Here is a 26,417-nt window from a genome sequence, read left to right on the forward strand (position 1 = left end):
AGCAATCAATTCGCTATTTATGAAAGCACATACAGTATCATTTATTGTCTTCTATTGCTGTTTGAAGAGTGTTATTTTCAAGAATTGAAAATTCTATTTCTTACAGGATAATTCTAAAATTTAGACCTGTGACTCCCACGATTTAGTGCCAAGCTAGGTTTCTCCTTTGAATAGGGATTCTGTGAGTGAAAGGAGACTTTTCAAAATTAGGTAACAGGAAACATGTACTGCAGGTGTATTTTTAAGTGGCTGCATGAGATACTGCTATTTTAAATTGGGTTTGCAACAGTGTAAACGCTAATAGAAAAATACAATGCATTAGTTGCACGTTAGCATGTACTACTTGAAAGTAATATTTGTCACTTAAAATTCATGTGCTGCTTCTAGGATTTATCCAAGTGGCAAAACTAAAAACCAGAGGTTTTATGAGAAAATTATTTTTTTAGTTCAGGATCTCAAAAATAAAAGGGAGGGTAGTATAGTTTTCATCCAAATTAAGCTGATTTACTATTCCCTCTCTGTTTTTTTCACTATGAAGAAACAAAAGTCTGTGTTTAGTGGTGAATGTAATACTTTTTTCAGCATGAAACAAAATTGTTGGTTGGGTTATGGGCTTCCTTAAGAAGCAAAGGTCAGAGCCAAGTATATGCTCAAATGCTCATGACGGTAGAGCCATGATACAGTTAATGTTTGTTACCTCCCAGGCAGGTCCCTCTGTTCTTCTTTGCATGGCACTATTAAATATATACTGAGCCAGTGCTGGGACCGCCTGGATCCCAGGCCCTGTTTAAATCATATATTTAGGCATTTTATACCAGTGTTAGTAGATGAAGAGGTGGTGTTGAGGGGGACCATCTCTGAGGTCCTGGCAGGTGGGGCATCCCCTGTGACCCTGGTGAGGGACCAAACTGTGCACAGGTGTCTTGGCCAGCAGCGCTGGGGGATGAGCTGTGCACAGGATTAGTGCCAGCCCAGTTTTCATCTGCGTTTTCTTTCCCAGCTGAAGATCTTTGAATTCAGGATAAATGTGTAAATTGTTTTGAATTGACGAAACTGCATTTTTAAGGAAGCTCCTTGCCTGGATTTATCCTTGGTCACCAGTAATTGCTATACAAGCTGCTCCCACTCTCTTTTGCCAAGGTGCTTGAATCCTGACTTGGAAACTGGCATCAGAGATGCAAGTTTATTTGCTTTTTACAGTTGCAGCTCTTGGTCTCTGTGCTAATGCTGCTAATTGAAACGGGGGGTGATGGACCAGCTGCCCAGCCATGAATGGCTCCTCAGTGTACCTTGCATACAGCACTCATGGCAACAGCTATCAGGTAATAACATCTACTCTTGGGAACCAACAGTGGTTCCTTGAATTATATTTTTTTCCATTTCCCCCCCTCTTCCTTCTCCTGCCACAGCAGTTCTGTATCCCACTTTTCCAGTCTTGTGTTAAACTGGAATACTTGCATTTTTTTATCCTTTTGATTCTGCTTGGCTCTCCTGTCCATCCCAGTGTTGAATTCTCCAGTGGGCTTGTCTGGTCTGGTTCTTGCCTCATTCATCACTTCTGGTGTTTCCCAAGAGTGGTGGACCCATGCCCAGCATCCCTCTGTATATCTCTCTGGTCTTCCCCTTCCTAGTATTTCACTTTTAAATTTATGTCCCTTTGCTTAATTTAATTGCTTAATTTAATTCTCTTATTCGGATATTTTGCATGGTGAGAGCAAGTATTTATTTTTGTTGGTAGAATACTCAGAATAACAAAGATGAGAAAATAAATAGGAGTCAGCAGCACGAGGATATTGTGTCTACTAAGCTGAAAACAGAGTGCATCAGTGCACAAACCCACGTGTTGGTGATGGTAGGGAGAGAACATTTTGCCTAAAGGCAAATGAGCTGCCAACAACAGGATTTCTTACACCTTCTTTAGAGCATCTGACCCGCATCGCTCCCAGAGGTATCTGGGCATGTCCTATTGATCTGTTTTGCTATGCTTTTTCCTATAAAACCCATTCTTCCCATTTTAAGAGGATATATAGAATCATTATTGCAGTTAGAGTACAGCAAAAAACCATTTCATTTGCTGAGATCAGGGCTTTTTGTTCTTTTTTTGGAGGTGCCAAATCTGTTCATCCTCCCTGGAACTAGATAACAGCATCAGAAACACTGTGTAACACTTCTAGTGGGAATCCAGGGAAGACCTAAATCTGTAGTCTTTCAATTTAAAATAATGTTAAATAGTAGAACTGCAAAGAGAAGCTTTTGAAAATAGCCTGGTTTGGAGCACCTGCCACTTGTAAGTGCTAAGCAGTTTTAGATGATGGTTAGAGCCTTCGCTTAACAGCAATGAGTGTCTTGGTAAAGTCCTCGTTATTGGAGTTACATTGCTAGTGGTGGGGTTTGTTAAAAAAGAAAGCAGTGAGGGGGAAGTTCCTCTATGAAAGGGATGCTAATGAGAGATTTTCTAAAAATCCAAACTGTTTAAAAGGGGTATTTGTAAAACACCTCTTCAAGCTTTTGCTGCCTGTAAAGTCAATTAGATTCACTTAATGGCTATGAAAATGTCTGGTGTGATTTCAGAACCTGCAAATGTTCAGAGGATAACATCAAGCTGTACCTCTCAGGCAGGGATTTGCATTTGGGAGTAAGCCGTCATCAGGTTTTATGGGGCTTTTTTTGAGCCATCAGTCTGAAAATCATCAAAGCATCTGCAAGGATTCTTGAGAAGTGGGAATATTTTTCATGGATAACTCAAACAGCTAAAGAGGATTGCAGTGAAATTCCTTTTTTTAAAAAAAGGAACAACAGAAACTCAAAAGCCACCAACAAACTAGAACGTAAGAAATGCCCCACATTCACTGAGACTGAACTCTGGGACAGTTGGCTTAGAGATTCAGTGGAGCATTTACTTTACCTTAATCATGTGCTTAAATCCCTGTCTCTTGTTGGGGGTTTAGAATATACTTAGGGGCATCCTTCAGTACAGGTCCTTGTGCTCTTTTGAGAGTTACAGCAAGCCTCTGACGTAAACGTGGTGATGGAGTAAACCTGGAGTTTGCAGTGTGTGTGCTACTGGCTGCCTGCAAGATTAATTTATGATGTTTTAGGGAAAACTGGTGCGTGCAGCTGTGAACCTGCTCTTCGTTATATTCATTGTGCCCTGTCTTAGCATTGGGTATGGGGGTTTAGTGAAATTTAGTGTTGCCCTTGTAGCTGGGAAAGTCCAATGGATCCTCAAAATACTGCGTTTCTACCCAGGTCTGTGTGGATTTGCATTCCTCCTGGCTCTGGTTGCTGTAGGTGCTGTTCATATTAATAAGTTGACCTCCTTTCCGCATGTGCTTGATGAACGAGTGAGCCACAGGCGGATGGTACAGGACACGAAAGTATCTGCTTTCACAAGCCCTCAGCAAACTGCCCTTTATTTCCCATGTGTCTCCCCAATGGAGTGAGGTGTGGCGTGTCACCTACTCACTCCATGATTTATTTTGCAAATCTCTTTCAAATCCCTGGTTCTTGTGACTGGTACAGAGGCTCAAAGGAACCCCATTCACGTGGACGTAGGATGCAAGATGTTGATAGATGGTCATCACAGGAGATCTGGAAATAGCTGGATTAGGCTTTTGTAGGGACTTTTTGGCCTGACTGGTCTGGTTTGAACACATGCCAGAGGGGTTTTTTCTTTTTTAATTTTAGAGATGTAGAGATTTACACATGTAATTTTCATTTTCTGGTAATGCATCATCCACAACAGGTCCATTGTCTGTGCCCAGCCTGACAGATGTTCATGTATTTATGGATGTAGAATTTTCTTTTGCTGCCACATTAAATAAATGTGCTAGTTTCAGTGTGGAGCAGTGGAGTTCAGTAGAATTACACCCAAGGCGCATTAGTCTTTATGTACTGGAAGAGAGATGTAGAAACATGTTTTTAACACGTGAGGTGTGTTTCTGCACCATGGCAGTGCTCTGGCTTTACACAGGGCATTTCCACTGGTTTGCTGACAGTTAAAACTTGAAGCGATGTGTCGTCATGGAGGCTTGTGCTGCTCGGGATGTCTTGGTGGGGTCTGCAGTGTGGTGGGTGGAAGGAGACAATACCGAGGCTTTGTAGAGGACTTCTGTTTTCATTATTTAGGTGATGGAAGTGCAGTCTTGACCTGCTGCTAACCCTCCTTGCTGTGCAGGGCTCCAACGGTGTGGGTGGGAGGAAGCTGGCATACACAGGTGGGACACACCGGTGCAACAGGACACCGGGGCTTGGTTTGGCAGAGTTAGGTATAAATGTAACAGTCCTTCAGGGGTTAAATATTCACAATAAATCTGGAAAAGTAAGAGGGCTGCAGGCAAGAAAGGTGTTGAATTACAGTGCAGCCTGTGGTGGGATGGCCATGGGGAGGTGGTACCTGAAGGGCAGCAGGTTGCCTTCACAGGCTTCTCCTGCTGGAAAAAAGCCTGTGTTTATTCTCAAGAAGAGAGCGCCCATTGTGGTAATGTTGTTGAGAGTCCAGGCTGACACAGTGGCCCCATTGCCTCGGGGAGGCTGAGGACTCCCAAACACCGTCTCAGGAGGGGCTCAGCACCTCCTGCAGCCAGGCTTCACAAGTGCAGTGGGATGGGAATGCAGCAGTACCCCGTCCGGTCCGCTGTTTCTACCTGACCACCAGGGTACCACCCACCATGTCAGCTGGTTGAGGGTTGGGTTGGGGGTGTGGGAAGGTGCGAACACCAGGAGGCACCAGGAGGTGCCTGCAGCTGTCACTGGGTCAGGTTCAGCCCCACAGCAGCTTAACAAAATGCCTCAGGGCCTGGTCCCGTGTGGTGGGGTGAACACCTCTTCCCCTGCACTTCCAGAAGAGGACAGGCTGGTTGGTAGGTTGTAGAGGAAGAGTTGCTGCTGGAGGAAAGCCTCTGGTATTTAAAAGGTGATGGTGTTAAAAGCACTTAGGGAACACTAGGGAGTTTGCTAATTATTTATTCATTTATTTATATGGGTTAGGAGTCGCATTTGCTACAAACTGAGGATCAGTCCTGTTACTACCTCTAGCCTTGAATGTCAGAAATGTTGGACAGAATCCAAGGGAAAGGCCTTGTTTCTTGGCATGCTGCAGGTGGAAATGACTTTTTGGTTTTTATCACCTTCCATGCCAGGGTGTCTCCCCAGAGCCACTGGGTCACCTCGATGGCAGCAGGGCAGAGAGGCTGTGGGTTTGGTTGGTTGACCCAAACCTGATTCTACTTACCAGCTTTATCATCATTTCAGTTCCCCTGTTTAGTCACCTACTCCTTCCCCAGAGGTTTGGAGAATAGGTGTGACCTGTTGGGTGCGAGACTCATACTAACAAGTCAGATAGGATTGGTCCCAGTAAGAAATGTCCAAAGAAGTGCCCTTGGCAAGCTGCTGGGGAGGACCGAGGTAGTGAGCTGTGCTTCAGTGCCACCCTCATGCCTCACCTCTAGAGCTCTTCCCGGTCCATTGCAATGGATTTTAGGGGCTCATCTCGGTGTGGCAGGTGGTGACTATTCACATGCAGTGATATGATGGGGTGAGTTGGTTCCAAGTGATTATAATTGGCATCCCTGTTGGATGCCTGAGCTCTGGGAAGGGTGTGTTTGTGTAAAGGCAACATCATTTCAAGCTGCTGTGCTAGAAATAGGAAAAATATTTCTTGCTTGCAATAGGCCCAAGTAGATCAAGCCATGTACCAACTGACTTCAGCCTGTAGTTTGTACCAAATCTGTACCCTGAACCTTTTCTTTTTTTCCCCTGTCTCCCTCTATGAGTAATGAATTCTTCACTGTGATTTCAGAGAGAATATAACTCCTTATGACTGCTGTCTCACTCCTGGGGATTATAAACACAATGGAAAGTTAGAGGTCAGGGAGGTTTGATTCATTGTGTTAGCAACAAGATAGGATTCTTGTGAAACTCAAGAGATCTGCAGAAAGAAAGGTTTTGAGTGCAGTAGAATTGTATTTGTTGCAAGTTTTAGGGGAGTATGGTGGTAGCTTCTCTTTGCAGTGCAGCATTTGGTGAAATGCAGTCCCTGTCCATGAATTCCTGGTATGCCCCAGGGAGGAAAGCGGAGGAGCTGCCCTGGTGTCTGAGACGTTTCTGGTCAGTGTTTCTGCGCTATAAATATTGCTAACTGCTACTCATCATTGTTGCTCATCAGCTGCTGTGGTAGTGAAGTCCTCCCTCAAAGGTTTTTGAGGGCAGCAGGAATGTGCTACAGTGGGGAAAAAACCCCATGTTCAGAACCACTGAAACAGACCATACAGCATGTTTTGGCTGAATATAGGCGTCCTTTACATGGCTTAAAATTGAAATTGTGCCATTGCCCTTTTCTGTCACTTTTCTGACTTAGAAATGTAGATTTTGGTATGTTCGCAGAACCAGTCGGCATCTGCACCAGCACTTGGGGAGCCCCATCCTGTGTGTTGGGATTATATGCTATAAAATGCAGTCAGTTACCTGCCGCAGGTGACTTATTCCCAGCTCTGCTGTCTGCAGTGACCCTGAAAGTAATGCAAGCAATGTAGTCCTGTTTTGGGGTGTGTTTTGGTTTGCTTTGCTTTTTTTGTCTGTCACTTTTTAAATATGCAAGTTTTTAGTCCCTCTCCTTTTGCTGTAGGTGGGTGATCTGGTTGTAACCTATCAGCCTTTTTTTTTTTTTGACTGACTTAAAGAGCTTGCATGCATAGACGGATTATTCTGTCCTGACACATCATTATGTCACACCCTAAGTTTGAACCTACATCTTTGGTGCAATTCATCTTGTCTACCTTGTTCCTGGCTAAAAGTAGTTGTTTCCAGGGAGCTGTGTAGGCTCTTGCTACAGTCATTTGCAGGAGAGGGGCTCTCCTGGAGGGCGACTCACCTCAAAGGTTGTTGACCTCAGTTGGAGCAGCATAAAACTCCTTGGAAGTCCTTGTAGAGCTCAGAATTGCATTTATTGTTTAACCTTAAGTAAATGTAACGTTAGTTCCTCTTTGCTGTGAAGCATTCAGTGCAATACCTGTTTAGATACAGGCACTTAAATTGAACTAAAGGGAGTCTTGGCTAAATTTAGGTCAGATGAGTAATGATGGATGGCAAAAATATGATCGATTCTATCCATTTTCCCTGTGTGATTTATGGCTCGGCCAACTGCTAAGCTAAAACACAGTCATTTGATGATTATTGCTCAGTGCCTTTTTACAGTAATGGATATGAAGTAAAAGTCAGCCAGAAAATAATGAATTCTAAAACATCCAATAATTGTAGATTTTCCAGTTTTTTCAGTATTTGGAAGTGGAAAGTGCTGTAATGTAACTTCAGTACCTTTCTGAAAGCAAGCCATAGAGTGAAAGATGGATACTGAGCCTTAACAGTGATCTTTTAAGGAGCTGGCTTAAAATGCAACCAGCAACACATTTCATCTTGTAAACTAATGTAACTAACGAGGAGCTAATTGTAATGTTTTTTGGACCAGTTGCTGGGAGGATGCAGGCAAGCAAAGCTGGCAGAAGGGCTTGATTTCTTTTTTCCTTTAAACTTCTAACTAAAAACCAGTCTAAATTCTAAAGCATTGGTTTACTTAAGGTCTGACTCTGCAGTTGGTAGGCTTAATGCAGATTTTTGGATGCATAGGGAACACCTACTCTGAAAGTACTTTAAATACTTTTTTCTGGCTTTGTCCGTTTGTACAGACCAGTCCATTCTGCTGAGCCAGCTCCATTGAGCTGGGACTCACCATCCAGTTAGCCCTGAGGACAATGCCAGGTCAAAATCATATATGCTAGTCTTTATCCACTCCTTTAAGCTATTTAATTCTTTGCTTATCAGTAACAATTGCTCTCATGCAAAAACCACAGACAATGCCTGGTTTCTCAAACTGCACTTTCTCTTGATGACCCAGCAGGTAGACACCAATTGCTAAATCGGTGGTTTTGTGTCTCCTTTCTCTGTAGCGTGTCCTTCTTTTTAATAGCGGAGAGCAGAGTGATGGACCAGGCTAAGCGTGCCCTGATAGCCAGGGTACTTCTAATCCCACGTAATTGATTCTGCAGCTTTTTCTTGATCAGTTGTTATATGTTGGCTAATAAATTAGTCTTTGCTTTTCAAGGTGCACCGTGGCCAGCAAAAAGAGACAGATAAAAGATTTTAAAAGTCCTGCTGTTGAACTTCTTAATATAGCACCCTCTGAAATGTGCTGGAAGGGCTGTCTTTACCCTGTCAGCGGCATTGCCTGGATTTCTAGCTGTCTCATCAAAAGCCTGTTCCTGAGATGTGCCGAGCACTTCCCAGGGCTTTGCCGAACTCCCCCGGTGCTGTCACACACAGACACTCCAGGGCCCGTTGGACTGAAGCCAGTTTGAAAACCAACCTGTGAAGTGCTGGCATGGGGTATGGCCACTAACAGCTTGTATTGATCCAGATGTTCAGGCTGGGTCCTTCTGAAGCTTTACAGGGGTAAGGTGCATGCGTAGGAACTGTCACATAGGTGTTTCAGAGGAACAGGGTGAGGTTTAAAGCAGAGGTTTTAAGATTAGAAATGCCTGCTGGGTTATCATCCCCAGCAGTGACAGCGGGAGATGCTGTTTAGGACCAAACCTGGTCACTTTCTGAAGTCTGGTTGCTGCAGAATGTGTTTTTTCTCTTGAGCTGTCAAAATATTAGAGTGAAAGTAAACTATAGCTAGCTGTCAACATCTTGGGGGTTTTCCAGGGGCTTTGATACCCCAAAACAGAATACCTGTGGTAAAGTAGCTGGGTGTTCTTGAGGATGGACCAGCTCCGTCGGGAAGCATGGAGCAGGCACTGATGAAAGTCAGTTCTTGTATTGTTACTCTAAATTGCAACCTCACCACCCTTTCCATCTCCTGGTGAAGGTAAAGCTAGGCTGCAGCAAAACCTGCCGGTGGCAGCAGCACCGTGCAGCATGTGCTGCTGCTCCAGCTTTATCAGCGGTAGCATGTTGTGGCACGTACCAGTGTGAATCTGAATATGGTTTTGGGTTTGCACAGATGCTTAGGCCTGCTGTTGCCTGCAGTCCAAAACTCCTTCACATCCCATGTCTCATTTTTATGCTTGGGTTTATCAACTGCAGAGCCCACCCCCGAATTCCTGTCTCCTGGGGTGGTTTGAGACCCATTGCTGTTGTGGGTTGTGGTCATGGTGTTTCTGGTAGTGAACATGTGTGGAACCACACTGTGGTTGTGTTGCAGGCCAGATGCTGGATGTCACTCTTATCGCACCGATCTCGTGCTGATGGCAGCTCTGGAGGCTTTGCCTGAGCTTAGAGATGGTTGCGAGTAGCTTCAGCCCTCAGTAACAACAACAAAGGTGAAAGGTAGCAAGGATGGAAAAGAAAGTAGATGGAGAAGTAGCTGAGCTAGTTGTCTGGGACCAAATCATCCATCTCTCTTCATGCTGTGTAGGTGATCTCATTGCCTGCTGCCCAGATGCCCCATGAATCAAGGGGTGTCACTCACCCTCAGCATATAGATGTGCTGCTCTGTGCTCTTCCAGCAGGGAATTATTTATAGCAGGGCAATGAATCCTGTGGTGGTAGGTTATGTGGAGTTATTTATGGGAAGGAAGGGGTCCCACAGCATTTCTAATTTCATGCATGAATAATTCTTTTGTGTCGCTGACATTTTTTTGTTCCCCCACGCCTGGGCCTTGTCTGGTGTAGAGGGATGCTCACAGGTGTCAGGAGTGTCTCTGTCAGGGTCTCTCACATCTCACCCAGTTTCCATGGTTGTAAACTACTCTGAAATGCCATTATTTTGTAGGAGCCCTCCAGGAATGCCTTTTAACTGCAGTCAAGTGTAGAGTTATTAGTAGAAGTTGTTGTTGTTGTTATGCAGCCCTGCTTGAAGCCAGGGGAACTAGAAGGGTGAAAGGGTGACAAACTCAAGACGTGGGAAAGATGGGGGTAAGGAGAGATAACATACCTCAAACACAGAAATAAATCCCTCCCCAGTCCGGCTAGCTGAGTAGTTGCCATTTGTAGCAGGTTGCCTGTCCTTGGTTAGTCCCTGTGCCCCAACTGCCTGTGTCTGTGGCCAGGCAGCAGCTGATGTGCCACGTCTGTGCCCCAGATTCCTCCCGCTGGCAGCATTCACATCACGGCAGCCGCACTCTGCCCAGAAGAGCCTCCTTTCTCCCGTGACACTGATGTAACTTGGCTGGTCTGCCCCGCGTTTCACCGAGGAGGGAGGGGAGGGAAGAGGGAGAGTTGCCTCAAGTGCTGAGTTCCTCTGCGCTCTCATCAAAACCCAGACAGGATAAAAGGGCAGGGACTTAAACAGCATCAGCGATACATGGCCAGGGTACAGCCAGCTTTGGGCTGGGAACTCTGTCCGCTTGCTGCCACACATGGCCTGTCTTGCTTAAAGCAATGTATATAAATAGCGGTGGCAGGAGGAGAGGCAAGATCAGCATCTTGCCTTTTGGGCTTTTTACTCTTACTTATAAGTAATAATTGCACAGCACTGTCTGGTGCAGGACACCCCCTGCTTCCCTCTGTACTACCTTGCTCAGACCAGCCCTGCTTGGCAGAAAGGGCTGCTGCTCTGGCCAAACTCATGCTGAAGGATGGCACTGGATGCTGAACAAGCGACTCCAAGGGCAAATGTTTAAAGTTTCATGATGCAACAGCGTGTTTTATCCCCTCTGTCCTGCCCTAGTATTTCAGTGCGGAGGTGTGGCGCGGGGCTGCACTGCAGTACGTCAGTGGGTTACAGGGAGGAGTTTGGGAGCATTCGGATCTCTAGGATTAGCAAGCCTGTTGGTTTTGGCAAGCTTTTATGTAGGTATATTAAGAGTGAGTGACACAGGCAATTGCAAGCCCTGCCCTATGGGAAGCACAAGCCTGATTTTGGGGACGGGTTTTTGTTTTTGTGGGGGGTTTTTGGGTGGGTGGGGTTTTTTCCCAGTAGCCTGGAGGAAAATCTGGGATGGAGACAGAGGTTTGCCCTTGTGCAGGGTGCTGCTTCTCCCAGCAAAGCCCTGAAGATACACACTGAGCTTGTGGGTGGCCTTCGTCCCCCACGAGCTCACGCCTGGCCTGGCCAGGCCAGGTGAAAGCATCCTCAGATGCTTTCCTGGCTCTGCTGTAAACACGCAGAAGAGCTGGCATTTGACGGGTTCCTGGCAGTGGTGGCAGCTGCTGTGCAGCTCTGCTGATCCTGTCATCTGGATGATGCTCTGAGGACATCACCTGGGACAGCTTTGAGCCAGGAGGTGAGTTGCTCACATTTGCATTGCTGTGATATGCTAAAGCAGAACTGCAAATCAGAGCCCATGCTTGAAGGGATGTTGCCTTGAAGTTGCATGTCTGTCTGGAAATTTTGTTCCATTAATAGCCCTCAGAGTTAATAAGAGCTTGGCTGTGGGACATAGCAGTGCCACCCTTGAGGAAAGAGGGAGAAGACTGGCCTGCCTCTGGGCAAGGTTTCCATAATTGCCCTATGCTGAGCTTCCAAGGAAAACTCCTTCCTGCAGGGATGCAACCACACCTGTGCAAAATTAGCACCAGCAGTCAGAAGTGGATGCAGAAGCTGCTCTGTCCTCTCTCCAGCCCTATGGAAAGCAGGGATGGATTTTATCTGGCTCAGCCCCAAACCCCCTCATCTCACCCTAGTGTGTGGATATGGGCATGGGGGGGGACCCAAGTGCAGGTTCAGGACATTTTGGGGCAGCAGAGCTTTGCTTGCTCCTGTGAAAATACTGGAATTTACTAGAAAACAGTGGATTTTAACAGTACCTGGCAGAGCTTTGCCTTGTCAGAGTGATGCATGCTGCTAAATTCTAGTTTTTGGGGTAGCAGTCCTCAAGTGTTTAGGGACTTAGGAAAGATGTGGGAACCTGCTATAGTTAGTCACACAGGACTTGTACTGGTGGAGAAGGCTGTCTCATTTTTTTCCCCCTCTCTTCTAGCAGTACCTCTCTGCTATTGCTTCTGGCTCCAATCTTTCCACCCATCCACCCACTGGCCTTTTATTCACCAAAGGGTGTAGAAGAATTTGCAGCAAAAATAAATGAATTTATTTTCGCCCACCATCCTTGTCGGCTGTGTGGGGGAGAGCTGTGCAGCTCATGACAGTGGAGCAGAGTGGGAGAGGAGGCTTGCAAGCATAGCTGGGGGATCACATGGGATGTCCTCCTTGGGCAGGAGCGGTGGGTCCTTTGGGTGGAGGATGAGCGGCCAGTGTGGTGCCACCACTCCAGCAAAGTCCTTGGGGCTTGGGGCACACAACGGTGTGTGGAGCCTGAGGGCAGCCTGCCCTGCAGGAAAGGGATGGGAGGATTAGAAGAATGCTCTCATTTGGTCCTCAAAAGTTGGGAATCTTTCTTAAATTTAGAGCAGAAAGACATTGCCAGCGTGTACTTTCGGGCCCCGAGTGCTGTCAGCTGAGGAACCACATCCGACCTTGCTGTGAAGCACGAACAACCCAAAATAGTCTTCCTTGTTACACATGACACAGCCATTTTGTGCCTTTTTCATAGATGCATGCATCCCAAGTTTTTGTTTTCATAGAATGGTTTGGGTTGGAAGAGACCTTTCAAGACCATCTAGTCCAAACTCCCTGCCGTAGGCAGGAACATCTTTCAGTAGATGGGGTTGCTCAAAGCCCTGTCCAGCCTGACTTTGAACACTTCCCAAAGATGGAGCCACCTGCAGCTTTTCCAGGAAACCTGTTCCTGTGTCTCACCCCCCTCATTGTAAAAAAGTTCTCCCTTTATTAAGACTTTTGCCTGTGAGTTCCTGAAGTTGAGAGTCTCTGTGATGATGCAGCGGGCTGGGGGAGTGAAGAGAGCTAAGCAAGGTGGTGATGGGCTTTCCGTGGCTGCTTCTCCTCTCCTTTGTCTGTTGGCAGCCTGGAGGGGCAGAGTCAGATTGGGAGGCAAGGGACAGTGCTGCAAAGAGTCTTGGTGTGTGGCTGGAAACAGCTAATGCCTCTAGTACACCCGAGTAGTGTTCACAGGGCAGCTGGAGTTAAATGCAAGATGTCCATGAAGAACAGACCTTGGAGTAAATTTTCTTGCAGGGTCAAAAAAGGTTTAGGGCAGGGTGAACTGAAAGGGCTTTGGATGTCTGTAGCAATGAGTTGATGGGGGAACCCCAGAAGATTGAGGCAGATGAAAGTGAAGGCAGAGACAGAGATGCTGCCCCGAAATGAGTATCTGAAGGGCAGGGAGAGCTGTAGCCATCAGGGTTTGTGTTTATCTTTGCAGCAGTGATTATTTTCAGATAGTGTGTGAGAGAGTAAAACGTCAGCTCCTGCTATTAATAGTGCTGCAAGCAATAAGGCTCTCACTCATTACTGATAGGTGAGATGGAGTTCATTTTATTTCCTCCTAGGTATGAAAAAGTGCAAAAACAAGACGGGCTCTGAGCCAATCCCCTTGGTCCAGAAAAGATAGGAAAGAGCCCCGTCCAGCCCTGGGGAGCAGCAGTGTGGGGTGTTTTTCCCAGGTCCTTCCACCCCACTCCAGAGTAAGTGCTGCTGGAAGAGTGCATATGGTGAGGAGCTGCAGCTGGCTAGGATTGCTGAAAACATGTTGAGTTTAGGTAAAAAGCAAACTAAAGACCTTTAGTGCTCCTGCTCTGAAACCAGAGGGTTTGCCCAGAGGAGAGGAGGTCTCAGCCCAAGGTCAGAAGTATGTGGTGGGACCCCAGAATTGCTCTTGGTGGCACATCCCCATCCAAATGGGATGCAGCTCCCTGGAGGAGGGATTTGACAACCTCATGGGTAAAAGCTGTTCCTGGGCTTGTAGCCACCTTTGAAAACTTGCAGTGTTTTTAGTGGGCGGAAGGATCTGGCCACTGGTGGTCCTCAGAGCAGGCACAAACACGGGGTGGGCGCAGGTAAAAGTCTTGGGGATTGATGGCACTGGTGTAAATGAGAGCCAAATACCACTCGCATTGTTTGAGCAGATGTGTCCTGCCTGCTGCTAATTCTAAGCGTGGTGTGCACAGACACTGGGAGGCGTGCCAGGTACTGTTTCTTTTCACGTTGAACTCAAAATCATTATAATTAAGCTTTAAAGTTGTAAGTAAAAACTAACAAGGAGTGCAGGTTTGCTGTCATGCTGTTTGCAACCGGGCCGGTCCCTGCTGGGATGGCGGGGTGTGAGGGTATGGCCTCTGTCCTGGAGGGCGGTCAGAGGGGCCGGGGGCACGAAGGGCCGTGTGGGCTCTGCTGTGGCGGGCATGTCCAGATTTGGGTTTTAAACAAGCAGAAGACCTAAAAATACTGGAGACGTGCTGTTTTACAAAGGTGGGAAGTGTGTTACTGGTTGAGATTTAGCAGCCTCTCAGGCTTGGTGAGCACAGAGAGGTGCTTGTGAAGAAGGGAAAATCAGGAATAAAAGCGGGAAGCAATCAGGGAAGTAATCGTGTAACCTTGAGCTGAGATGAACCTAGGTTGGTATCTCTGATTTGAGGAAGACGGGCCAGTCTGGCTGAAGAATCAGCTCTGGGAGGAGCCACCACACATGGGGCTGGGTGACAGGGATATGGTGGCCATGCCACTGGCTGCAGCACAGTGGGCACCAGGCTCTGGCTGCTTTGTGGCATTTTTGGGGGCTGCCTCAGGTCCAAGTGGGTGCCAGGGGATGGCACTGTGTGCCCCCAGTGGAGCATCCCCAGGAGTTTTCTCATCTCTGCCCCTTGGATGTAGGTGGGGGACTTATGAATCCCCTTTTTGGGCTATGCCACCAGAGCTGAACTTGGTGGCTGTGCATGTAGGGCTGAGGATCACCGCAGCCCTGACTTTGTGGTGTGCTTGCTGTGCAGCCAGAGGTGCGGTGGATGGGCTGGGCGGGGTGCGTTGGGCGAATGGTTTAAACCATGTGATGAGTGGTGTAAGAACAAGGCTGTGGAGCAGAGTGTGGTGAGCTCTCAGCCCTGCTTATTTGTATTGGGAGGGAAAGTGGCTGCTGGGTTTCAACGCTTACAGGTGTTTGTCTGGGGTCATGTCTGAATAAATTATATTTTGAGATCCAGGTGAATGCAGGGGAACAAGTCACACTGTCAACACAGCAGCGGAGGAGAGACGTCTTAACTGCTCGTGATAAATGGGTCAAGATGGGTCCTGGTGTTTTAAAAATTAGCTGTTGACCTAGATAGTGACAGCATAATGACTTGCTCGCAGTGGGAACAAAAGTGAGCATCGCTGGAGCTGCGTGTGAGTCAGAGGCGGGGATGAGCCCAGTGTGCTGGGTTGAACCTGGGCTGGTTCCTCGTGCTTTGCTTGTACCTGGCTTTTCCTCAGCAGCTGGGCTGTGCTGCGGGGAAGTGCAGAAGACCTCTGCTGCCTCTTTCCAATGGCGTCTCTGAGTTGCAATGTGCATTTGTCCTGCAGGCAGCAGCCAGTGAGGCACCTCCTGCCACCCCGTGCTTGCTCTCCTCCAGTAAAGGAGGACTACGAGTTGCCTTATTCATCTTTCCCCTGCTGTTTTGCAGGGGGAGCAGTGCCATGTGCCCCTCAGCACCCACCTGTGCTGTTTAATGCTGGTCCCTATGGAGATGTGCCATGTGCTTGGGTCAGGGCAGTTGGCAGGGTTGATGCTAAAGATGGAGCTGCTGCCCAAGGCAGGTTTCCTTCTGCTTAGTGCTGGGGAAGAAGGCCACCACCTGCAGCAGGTTGCAGCGCCCCAGGGGTTTCTCTTGTGGTGGGATCCTCTTCCTCTGGGTGAAGCTATGTTCCTCCTGAGTGCTGAAGGTCCTTCTTGGTGAGACACCCGTCAGTGCCCCTTGTTAGCTGCCATAATTGGATAGTGGCTTTCCTGGGTGTTAATTAAGCAATATCCAAGCTAAGGACACAGTTGTCCCGTGTTGACAACATTGGTCTTTTCAATTCCATTCAAGACACTTCTGCTTCACCTGGATTTTTTGTGAAGATCTTTAGTTAAGACCCGAGTAATTCGTTACTTGAATTTCGTTTGGGGTTTTTTTTATTACGTCCCTGGGCTGGTGGGGCCAAGTGATGCTGCAATACTCCAGAGCTACAGCTGTTTCCAACTGCATCAGCTTACACGTTTGGCTGTTACGAGCAGTGGGATGGGATGTTATAAGTACCTCTCTCCAGCAAGGTCCAGTTTTATTTGAGCTTCATAACTGGGGCTCTGCATTTGGGACCCTGGGGTGCTTGCCCTGAGCCTGACTGGGTGCCTTTCAGGCTGCTGGGCTTTGATTAGATGGGTTTTGGTTTGGTCTCTTGAAGACAGCATCTGTCCTACCAAGCCTTCAGCCCCATTGAAGAGTGGCAGTGCTGACCCGCTGCACCCACAGAAAAACCAGCCTGTTCATTAAGCCGCATCCTCATTCCTGGAGCAGCACTGCCAGCTGACTGGTGCCGGGGCACCATTAATGAGGGGCTGGTTTTCCTCACTGACACTCTACGTTGTTTTGGCCTGAGTTGCCTGAGCACCGTGTTTCCAGCTCACAAGATGCTCTCGCCTGGCACACACCAGCAGAGGAGGAGCAGCAGCTCCAAAGCAAGGGGCGTCCGGCCGTGAGCACCCCAAACTGTGTGGGGGAAAAAGGGGTGAGCCTGATCTTGGCTGTGCACAGGAGCTGCTCTTTCTGGGGGGCGCATATGTCATTTTTGCGCTTTGCTGGCTTTTGTGATCCTAGTTTCTCATCTTGCTGCCCAGTTTGGGTTTTCTATTTGAAACAGTCTTAGGCAAGTCCTGCACTGAACTCCTGAAATCCCCAAGAGGAGGATGCACTGCCATCTCCAGGTGTGCATGGGGGGAAGCCAGAAACAAGCCGGGGCTCATAGGTTGGAGAAGGGGCTGGCAGGATGATGCTGCAGGGAGGACAGGCCCTCATGCTGTCCCTGCGTGTGTGGAGCAGTTCTCACAGCTCTCCAGCTCCCCTCAGGGTGCAGCAGCCAGCCCTGTTCATCTATCGAGGCTGCAATTGTGGCTGCGAACAAGCTTTGGGTGCTGGCTGAGGACAGAGTGTCCCTGGGGGCGAGGGACAGTCTTCCTCTGCTCCTGGGGGCTTGCAGCAATTTCTCTGCAGTGGATTTGCTTTCCCATGGCACCTCTCTTGAGTGTTTTCCCTGTTCCTTTGCATGAAGTTTGCAGTGGTGGGAAGGTGCTGAGATTTGATGAGGGAAAGCGGTCGTACCGGTGCCCCAGGCTGGGTGGCATTGCCCCCTTCTGTGGGAGCCCTGAGCCACCAGGGCTGCTCTTGCATTGCACCCATTCTTATGAGTTCCAGCAAGAGGTTGGGGCCATGGCTGGGTGTCTGGCCTGTGGCAGGCACAGGCTTCCCAGACCTGAGGAGGCTCCACCACCTCCCCTTGTTGCAGTCCTTCCTGCTGTGCCCCGGCACAGGGGCTCCTGCTCCCATCCTGCTCCAAGCTGGTTCCCTGCCTCTCACCACAGCACCAGGGAAAGGGGTTCAGCCTTTCCCTTCCCTCACTGGCATCTGGGTCAGATCCTGCCCTCCCCAGTCACCAAGGGTGCTTTGTGTCCTACCCTGTGCTTCTCCCCTGTGGGCTCTCTGTATGCGGTCAGCCCTACTCGCTTTGGAGACCACCGGTCTGCCCAGAGCACTCGGCTCTCAGCTGATGAGCCCCGCACCACAGGCGAGCTGTTCGCCTGGAGACAAGAGCCTCTGGGAAGTGTGGCTCCTTATAGAGGAGGAGTTTGGCAGCAAAGCATACGAGGGCCTGCCTGCACTGCTGCCGGGTCTCAGAGTGGGATGCAACAAGCAGCCAAAGATGGGTTGTGCTGGGCTGGGAGGGATCAGAGACTTGCTGCAGTGAAGTTGGGGGTGGGACAGGAGAGCGTGACTCTCTGCGGGTGAGAAGGTACCCATCGTGTGCTGCCGTGAGCTGAGGATTGTCACCTGTCTTCGATGGCAGCCAAATTTTATAGCACCTTGTCCCTAGGAATCTCATGTTTTGGTTTGCAATGACTTCCCTGTGTGTTTTCCTCTGGAAAACATTCCTTTCACAGTGTCGATGGAAAGAAAGTTTGGTCTGTATCTGTGGAGGATGTTAGTCCCTACGTGTGACAGAGAGGTGATTTCTGACCCCAAGCCCAGCTCCCATTGGCGTGTTGATATGTGGGCGCCTTGCCCATTTTGCCAGTCCAAAGTGGCCGGCAGCTACATGTGCTGCTTTATCTCCCACAGGCTCCTGCTTCTGGGTCGCCGTCCTGGACGGCAACGTGGTGGGGATCGTGGCGGCGCGGGGCAACGAGGAGGACAACACGGTGGAGCTGCGCCGCATGTCCGTCGACTCCAACTACCGCGGCAAAGGGATCGCCAAGGCCCTGGGCCGCAAAGTGCTGGAGTTTGCCATGCTCAACAACTACTCCTCTGTCGTGCTGGGAACCACGGCCGTGAAGATGGCAGCCCACAAGCTCTACGAATCCTTGGGGTTCAAGCACGTGGGTGTTGTTGAACATTATGCCCTGCCGGGGATGACGCGCTCCTTACTGGAGAGAATGTTTTTCCAGCTCCGCTACCACCGCTACCGCCTGCAGCTGCGGGAAGAATAAAAAAACCCAACCAACCAAACAACAACAAAAAATTTTTCCCTTCTCCTCCCCCTTCAAAAATAATAAATTGCCCTTCTATTTCTCATCACTGTTGATTTGCCAGTTTTGGGTTGAGTTTTTGTTCCCTCATGCCATCTTTTGGTTTGCTCCGTGCAGCTCGGCGTGCAGCTCGATCGTCTGGCCGAGCAGCGCTCCTTCCTCGCATGCTGTAGGTGGTGGCGCTGGGAGTCCTGCGACCCGGCGGGGCGGAGCGGAGCGGCAGCCTCTCCTTCCCAGGTACCTCCGTAAAGCACAGAAACTTTAACTGCGAAATAGTACCACTGCTCTGGTGTACATAGTCTTCTCCTTTTCCAAATGTAAGATAACATAGTGATGCATTCATAATAGTGCAGAAATATTACTTGAATGCAGTTTTCAGTATTTCATGCACCAGTAAGTAGAATATACGTTCATCTTATCGTTATTTACTGGTTAATAGTTTTCAAAGAGAAGGTGGGGAGCAAAAAACCCCTGCCCCAACCCGCTTGCTACAATGCATGAAGAGGAAAGCGCGTGCACGCACTCAAACACATCGCACTGCCACCACGGCACTGGTGTTGCACTTTTTTTTGGATGTGCCTCATTCTGCCAAATGTCTGAGAGACCCTGGGTGCATCCGGTAACCACGACTCTGCTCCATTCCCCCCCTCCTTCCTAAGCCAGCACAGACTTGGACCGGCTGAACTCTGAGCCCCGTTGTACCATAGTGTGAAGTTAAGATCAAACCTAAATATCTCTTGCGCTGTTCGTAGCCACGTGTAACCTGCAGTCCTGGGCCAGACTCTGCATATGCGTTGGACTTTCTCTTTGCTGCCTTTTTGGGTTTGTTTTGTTTGTTTGTTTTTATTTTATTTTTAAGGGTTTTTTTTTATGTTATTATTTTTAGTTTTGGCTTTTGCTGAATGGTGTCACTGAGGCGTAATGGAGGCTGCAGTTCCTATGGCAACACATTTGCACATTAATGTGCGCACCAAATCTAACCACTTCAGAGAAGCAATGTGTGACAGATAATAGCATTTTGGGGAGCGCCGGGGTGGGGGGGGAGCATACTTATTATCTTAACCAGCTGCTTGTTTGATAAATGTAGATGGCCTCACTGCAGCCTTCCATCAAAGGTAATTAACTGCTTTAATGATGTCAGATTTGTGAATTGTACAATGCAAAAAGCAATGCAAAGCAGATTCGGCATGTGTCTGTACCCGGTATGTATGTACAGTGCCTGCCAACTAAAGAATAACCAAGACTACAGCTTCTTCTAGCCTGAAATATCAACTTTTATAACTTATTTAAACAAATAGCAACTTTGCATGAATTACGTCTTGGGGGAAAAAAAAAATCGGTAGGTTTTAATTTTTGAAACGTGGTATCAGAAGTATAAAGACAACCTTTTCTGGCTGCACTTAATTTGGGGTGGGTGGAGGGGTTCAGCTCTGTTAATACATTTAAAGGGAAAACACCTTTAATTTAGTTCCTGGGAAAAAAAATAGTTACTATTTTATGAAGTATTATGTGGGCGGGGGGGGGAACCCAACACCTATCATGATGAACTTGATGAAAGGGTAGAGCATTTGTCAACCACGCTCGCACTTGCAAACACAATGGAAGCATCAGCGGGAGCGCCCCGGAAGGGGGGCGCGTGGAGAGGAGAGGAGCTGTGGGGCGGACGGGGGGCAGGCAGCGTGGACCCACGCGTGGGGTGCTGCCTGCGTCTCACTCCTACCGAGAGCTGCCCTTTCCTCTCCAGCCAAAAGCTTTCTCGGCACTGAGACGTGGCCAGCAGCGCTGAATGGGCTCGGTGGGGAGGGGGCTCACCCCGTCCCCGCCGGGGATGGGGGGGCCGTTTGCCCCAACCCCGGTAGCGCTCTCAGTGCTGGGCTCGGTCCAGCCTGTAAGGAGCCAGAGGGGCAGAGTCCCAGTGTGTGTCCCAGCAATAAGGGGGGAAAATAAGGATGGTGAAGGGCACTGTAGCAAGAGACCGTGAGTTTAATTAACAAAATTTCTGTATGGGGCACTATATTTTTAAAAGTCTTTCTATGCTGTACATTTCTCCTGAAGCTGAAATAATGTACTGTTGGTAGGGGTTTTTGTATAGTGTACAGAAATTGGCAGAATATTTTCTTGCTGCATTCAGTGATTTATTAACCGAAGTAAAATAGACAAATATAAAGTGTTAGCAAAAGTTGAAAGAAAAAAAAAAAAAACAAACCACAAAACAGTTTGTGCCTTTTTTAGTTTATTTTTCTGTTGCTATATAATCACTGCACTAAAACCTTTCCAGAGGGGAAAAAAACCAAAACTAGTCTCTTAATAAGGGAGGAATACATAAAGCCTAAATTGAGTGTTAATTTTTTTATTGGGATATTTAATTAAAAGAATGTTGCTGGTTTTATTTTATACCTGTGCCTTTGTAATAAAACTCCACATCCTGTCAGAAAAGCCAAACCTGGAATAAATCCCACCAGATCCCACAGATGCAGAAGTACCATCAGGTTACCAGTATTTTCTTTAAAAACGTGTAAAACTTAACTGATAATATTACAGTATCTGATCGTAATACCTGTTGAGTTGCTTGAGAAAGAGGTGCTTGGGAAAGGTGCAGGTTTCGGGGTGCTGTCTGCATTCCTCCCTGGGCATGCCGGCTGCCGGACATGCACTGATAGGGATTGAGTCATTGCCACTTGGCCGGTAGCTGCTGAGCAAATTTCTTCCCTTAACGCTTCTTGCCAGTTGCTCTGTGACTGGGCTCTTTGGAAAAAATCCAGCTGGTTGCTCCCAGCTTTCCAGCCGGGACAGCTAGTTTCTGAAGGCTGGCTGCCAAATAGGCTGTGGTTTGCTTTCCTCCGAAGATGGAGCGGACTGGCGGGTGAAACACTGCTGATCCCAGCCCTGGTTTTTACTGGGAAGCCCACTTGGCTGCCAGAGCTGCATCCCCAGTAGCAGCAGCAGGATGGGGGTACAGGACCTCTGGCGTTGTGGCTGCTTTCCCACCCAGAGCTGCTCTGAATAGGATTAGACAAGGTTGGGCTTAAAAGCATCAAGTGGTAGTGTTGTTTTATCTTCATTCATGGGAAGTTTCCCTGAATTGTGGTACCTTGGGCTAAGCTCTGGAGCCAGAAAGCCTCTTCCCACTGCTCTGCATGGCCCCTGGGCTCCTGACAATGCCTGGCTCACCTGCTGCCCTCCCCAGGGTCCGGCCTGCCTTGCCCTCGCTGCCTGGGTGCTGGTAGAATATGGTACAGTTCACAGGGTGATGTGTTGAGGATGAACGGCCTTTGGTGGGTCCATCCATCCACTGTGCCACTTTCAGGGTGCACTGATTTAAACAGCATTGCATGGAAAAGTAAAATCCCACACCTCGTTCTTGTTCTGCAGCCCTGCCCTGGGGAGCTTCTTCCTTCTGCACCAGATAGCTGTGGTCAGCACAGCCCTGCACTGGGACCATCACCATCCCCTTTTCTCTGGGCTTGAGCACCACCTCCTAACTGCTCCCGTCCCAGCTCAGCATCTGAGTGGTGCAGAGCAGCACAAGATGGCTGTAGATTTGGTCCTGAGAAGAACAGCTTGTGGTTTGGACCTATTGCCAGTTCTTAAGTCTAATTCCAACAGAGACTCCCGTCAGTATGAGATGGCAGGGCGTGCTCCTAAGTTATTTTGGTGGTTTCTTCTTCCAAGGATGCTTCTAGACAGAGTGTGGGGAAGAGTGGAGCATCTCTTGAGTCTTAGCCTCAGTTAGTAAATGTGATGGCTAGGAAGACTGCTTCAGATTTAGGTGGAGGATGTGTTCGAGATGTGGAACTTCCCCCAGCTGTGCCAAGCACCTGCTTCTACTTTGCTGCCCGTGTGGGTTGTTGCAGCCCACTGCCCTTGCACTGCGTGCAGTGCGGTGGCACTGAGGATGCAGTTTCCCCACCTGACAGCATCGTGGCTTTTTCTGCTAATCCCTGTGCAGTGGGCAGTGTTTGAGTGTTCTCTGCTGGGAGGGGACTGGGGCAGAGGTCTTGCTCACTGGGGAAGGCACCTTACAGGGTTAGGGTGTGATGTCCATGTAGAGGTGTCTCTTAAAAAAAAAAAAAAAATCTAAAAAAGAGGAAGAAAAAAACAAACCTGAAATTTTGCATTGCTGTGGCTGAGATCCACAGCCTTGGGGCTGCCTCAGCCCTCTGGCACAGCCTGGGCAATTCCCTGTGGAGTGAGTGGGAATGCCCTGTGCATCCTGAGCAAACTGGCATCTCAAGCACACATAATATTTGGCAATAAGCTCTGTGGGAAGCTTAGCCCCTGAATGGTCCCAGGCCAATAATGCTGAGCAATGAAAGCAACAAGGAAAGTGATTTCTAATCTTACTTGAAACCCTTGAACTGGTATTTGTTGTAAAATCATGCTGTGTTTTCCCTCTGTGAAGCAGACAGCACCTGCACGATGCTTAGAAATGGCAGCCATAATTCATCTCTGCTGGGAGACGCCCTTTGCAGCATTTCTCACCGTAGAAAAGTTTAGAACACTGCCATCAGCTGAAAGCAGTTCTTTTCCCCTACCTCGCTATTCCCATGGGGTATGTGGGATGGTATTTCTGAGCAAGCCTTTACCTCTCCATGGAGTGTGCTGCAGGCTGTACCCCTGCACAAGACTGAGCATCAGGAGCTGGGCTCTTGCTTGCACAGTCTGTCCGCTCCCAACTCTGCAGCGCGTGTGGCTTGGGGAGCAGCCAGGGAGGTCGGGGCTACTGCAGGACGCAGCCTGCTTGGGGAGGAGAGATGCACAGCCACCGGGTACCTTGGCTGTGGGGCTTTTCAGGCTGGCTGTTGTGGAAGGAGATAGCTGGTGGTATAGTCAACCCTGTCAAGGAGAAGCAGGCTTGTTTTAAATGATGTTTGTCTGAAGCAAGATGAGTTTAACAGTATTATAAGGAGACTGTAAGGATGCTCCCTGCCCTTTGGGTCTGAGGTGTGATAGTGCTGCGGGGTTGAGCTGGTTGGTCATTGCAGACAGTGTGCAATGGGGTGGCAGGACCAGCGCTTGCGATGCTGCAGAGGGAGTTGCGCACCCAAAGCCAGCGTCACAGCTGGCAGGGCAAAAGACATTCCTCTTCTGCTATGTGCTGGATGGATGCATCTAAAGCCTTAAAATCCCGAGGGCCAGCTCTGCATCTTGACTCATTTCAGCATCACCCTTCAGTGGATGCAGGGGGTAAACGATCCTGGGGACATCTGTCCCTGGGGCTGGGACCTGAACAGTCGTTTGCCCTGTGTTCATCCCCACATGAAATGGGGGTGATAATTTGTTGTGACATCTGAATGTAATAGTCTCTGTGTGGGAGAAGCAGAACTTAGGGTTGGCAGGTGGCTGTTGAAGGTCAGGTGTGACTGTTGGGGTCCCAGTGCTGCACGCCTGCAGCAGGAGCAGAAAGTGCCCAGTGCCTGGGGTTGATCCCTTCCCTGCTGTAGCAAACTGGACCTCGGCACTGGGGAGAGCAGCATAAGGCCCTGGAGGGTGAGAACAGAAAATTCCATGGTCAGAAACCCAAGGGAACTGTGGCTTTACAAAACCCTGTCACGATCCTTGCTGCTGCCCGTTGCTCACTGAACCGTATCTGTCTGCGATGCAGGTCTGTTGCCTTCTAATTTGCCAGATTTGCTGGCTGAGGTGCAAAAGGATAGAGACTGACTGCAGGGATTTCCGAATTGCCAAACACACAAGGGCAGGAACCAGCTCTGGTTACCTCTGAATTAACGATCTCGTTTTTGGTGTGCTGGGAGCCTGTGTTTTATTAGCGCTAGTATGATGCTGTTGGTATGCACTCTATTTAAAGCTTAATAAAGGCTTTTTAATTCTACACTAACTGGAGTCTTGCAGTGGAATATACTGTACCACATAAAGAAAATGAAGGGATGCAAACTGTTAAATAAGCTTTAACATGCAAAAGCATATTTTTATCTCTCTTTTTTCTCCCTCAAAATAGATCCACACAGAGTCTTGAGGAAAAAAAAAAGGTGTGCTCTTGCATCCCTCAGTGATAGTAACTATGCACAGAGATTATGCTTATCTCCCACTGAAAAACTGCTACCTGAGTGGTCATTTGGAGTACCTTTCATTGAAAATACAATAAGTGAATAATTTGAACAACAGAGGATTTAGTTAAAACAGTATCATTTAAAACAACAAGCTCTAAGTCACCGTTTGGAGTTTGATCACTGTTTAAAATCACTGTTCAGTGCTGTCTTTGTATCACACGATGGTCAGCTGCGGGAGAGAATATGCTTTTAACATCTAAATAGTAGAAGATGGACTTACTGAGACAAAGAGCATAACAAATATATAATGCAACTGTAAATTTATTTACCAGTAACGCGTTTGAATGCAGAAGCAGCTACTGCTATGTAAGCATAATGAACATATAGTTACGGTTGTTTTCAATTTCTTTTCCTCCAAAGCTTAGTCCTTTTGACTTGTAATATGTATATTTGCTTTTTTTTCAAAATATAACTAGGTTTAACAAAGCATCTGTTGCTTTGTGAATTGTACTTATGATTGTGCTGGGCTGTTAGCTTTAAGCAGTTTGTGTGCTTGTGTTATTTTATTAAAGCAAAAGTCTTCTTGAGACAAATGCAGTAAAGGAAAAAAAAACATAATTTTTTGGGGTAGTATTAAGCAGATGTGTGGTATGCATTTGGAAAGCGTCCAATGTCAGTTAAAAAAAAAAATACTGGGGCTAAATTGCTTACCAGAACTGCTCATGTCTACGGCAGTGGCTTTTTAGTTCATGGGTTACTGGCTAAACTCATGCCTAAACAGAAACTCAGATCCCCCTGAACAGCCTCTTACTCTGCATCTCTTCACCATTGTACAAGACTGACGTGAAATGAGTCTTGTGTTTTCTATGTTCAGCATAGTATGTACTGTACTCTGTAACGGGAAGTGGCTACAAGTCCTCAAAGAAATACGAACGTATTTTAAAACAGCAATAATTACCACTGTAAAGTAAATGAGCACGAAGGGGAGAGCACAGGGAGGTAGGTAATGAAGATGATACCGTTAGGAACACACTGGCGTCAGTGCTGCTATTGCACCTGGGGAGCAGGATTAAGTACTAGGAAAGGCCATCGGTCTCTGGGACTGGACTCCATCTTGGCAGAGAACTTGCCCATGTAGGATAGCTCCACCTGAATCGTTCCTCGGCACTGCAAGTCCTTATGCAACGCAGGTTTTTCACTGTAGTTTTAAGGGTGAGTTATTGCAAATACTGTTCCTGGTGGGAGAGACAGACACAAGGAGGAGCTGTCAGAGTCACACACAGGAAGGTAAATGCTCATTGCCGCGGTCTTGTACCCCAGTGTACTCTGCTACCGCGCTACTGGGGCTCAACAGTAGCAGAGAATAGAATAAACTAATATAATTTTCCGATGGAGGGAAGCAGCGGTCAGCTCTGTTGGAAAGCTGTTTGCATACTGTCAAGGCATATCCGTGCAAACCAGTTCCTCTAGCAAGGCAGGACGTGTTAAGATGTGTGCGAGTTAGCCCTTGGTGTGCTTTAAGCATTTGAGCTCCAGCCTACACAGCGTTATCCCGATGCGGCACGGTCTCTCCATCTTCTGTTGGCAGAGCCCCAGGAGCCGGCCAGCTCTCGAGGGACAGCAAGGTGTCCTCGGGCAGGGTTGGGCAAGGTGCTCTAGATGGATGACTTGTAGGTACTTAAGTTCTGTTCCTGATGGCCGCTGTAACTGTGAAAATTAACCAGACCTGCTGTGATAAATTTGGTTATATAAGGTTTATTTGGTTAATTTTTTATAAGTGAAAACTGAAAAGATGAAAGAGAATTGTAATATGAAAGCAACTGTTGTAAATAATGTACGAATGAATAAAATCTAAAACTTA

The 26,417-nt window shown here is 47.9% G+C and overlaps 1 protein-coding gene across 1 annotated transcript in view; it reads left to right on the forward strand.

Annotated features, from left to right (window-relative positions):
* NAT8L (N-acetyltransferase 8 like) overlaps positions 1-26,417 on the forward strand; it is a 36,711-nt gene extending 10,294 nt beyond the window's left edge. Inside the window, exon 3 of the mRNA XM_064448979.1 lies at positions 18,139-26,417. Coding sequence (XP_064305049.1) covers positions 18,139-18,506 — 368 coding nt within the window. The 3' untranslated portion in view covers positions 18,507-26,417. The remainder of the gene's footprint in view (positions 1-18,138) is intronic.

The sequence above is a fragment of the Phalacrocorax carbo genome, chromosome 4, assembly GCF_963921805.1.
Source record: "Phalacrocorax carbo chromosome 4, bPhaCar2.1, whole genome shotgun sequence".
Lineage (NCBI taxonomy): Eukaryota > Metazoa > Chordata > Aves > Suliformes > Phalacrocoracidae > Phalacrocorax > Phalacrocorax carbo.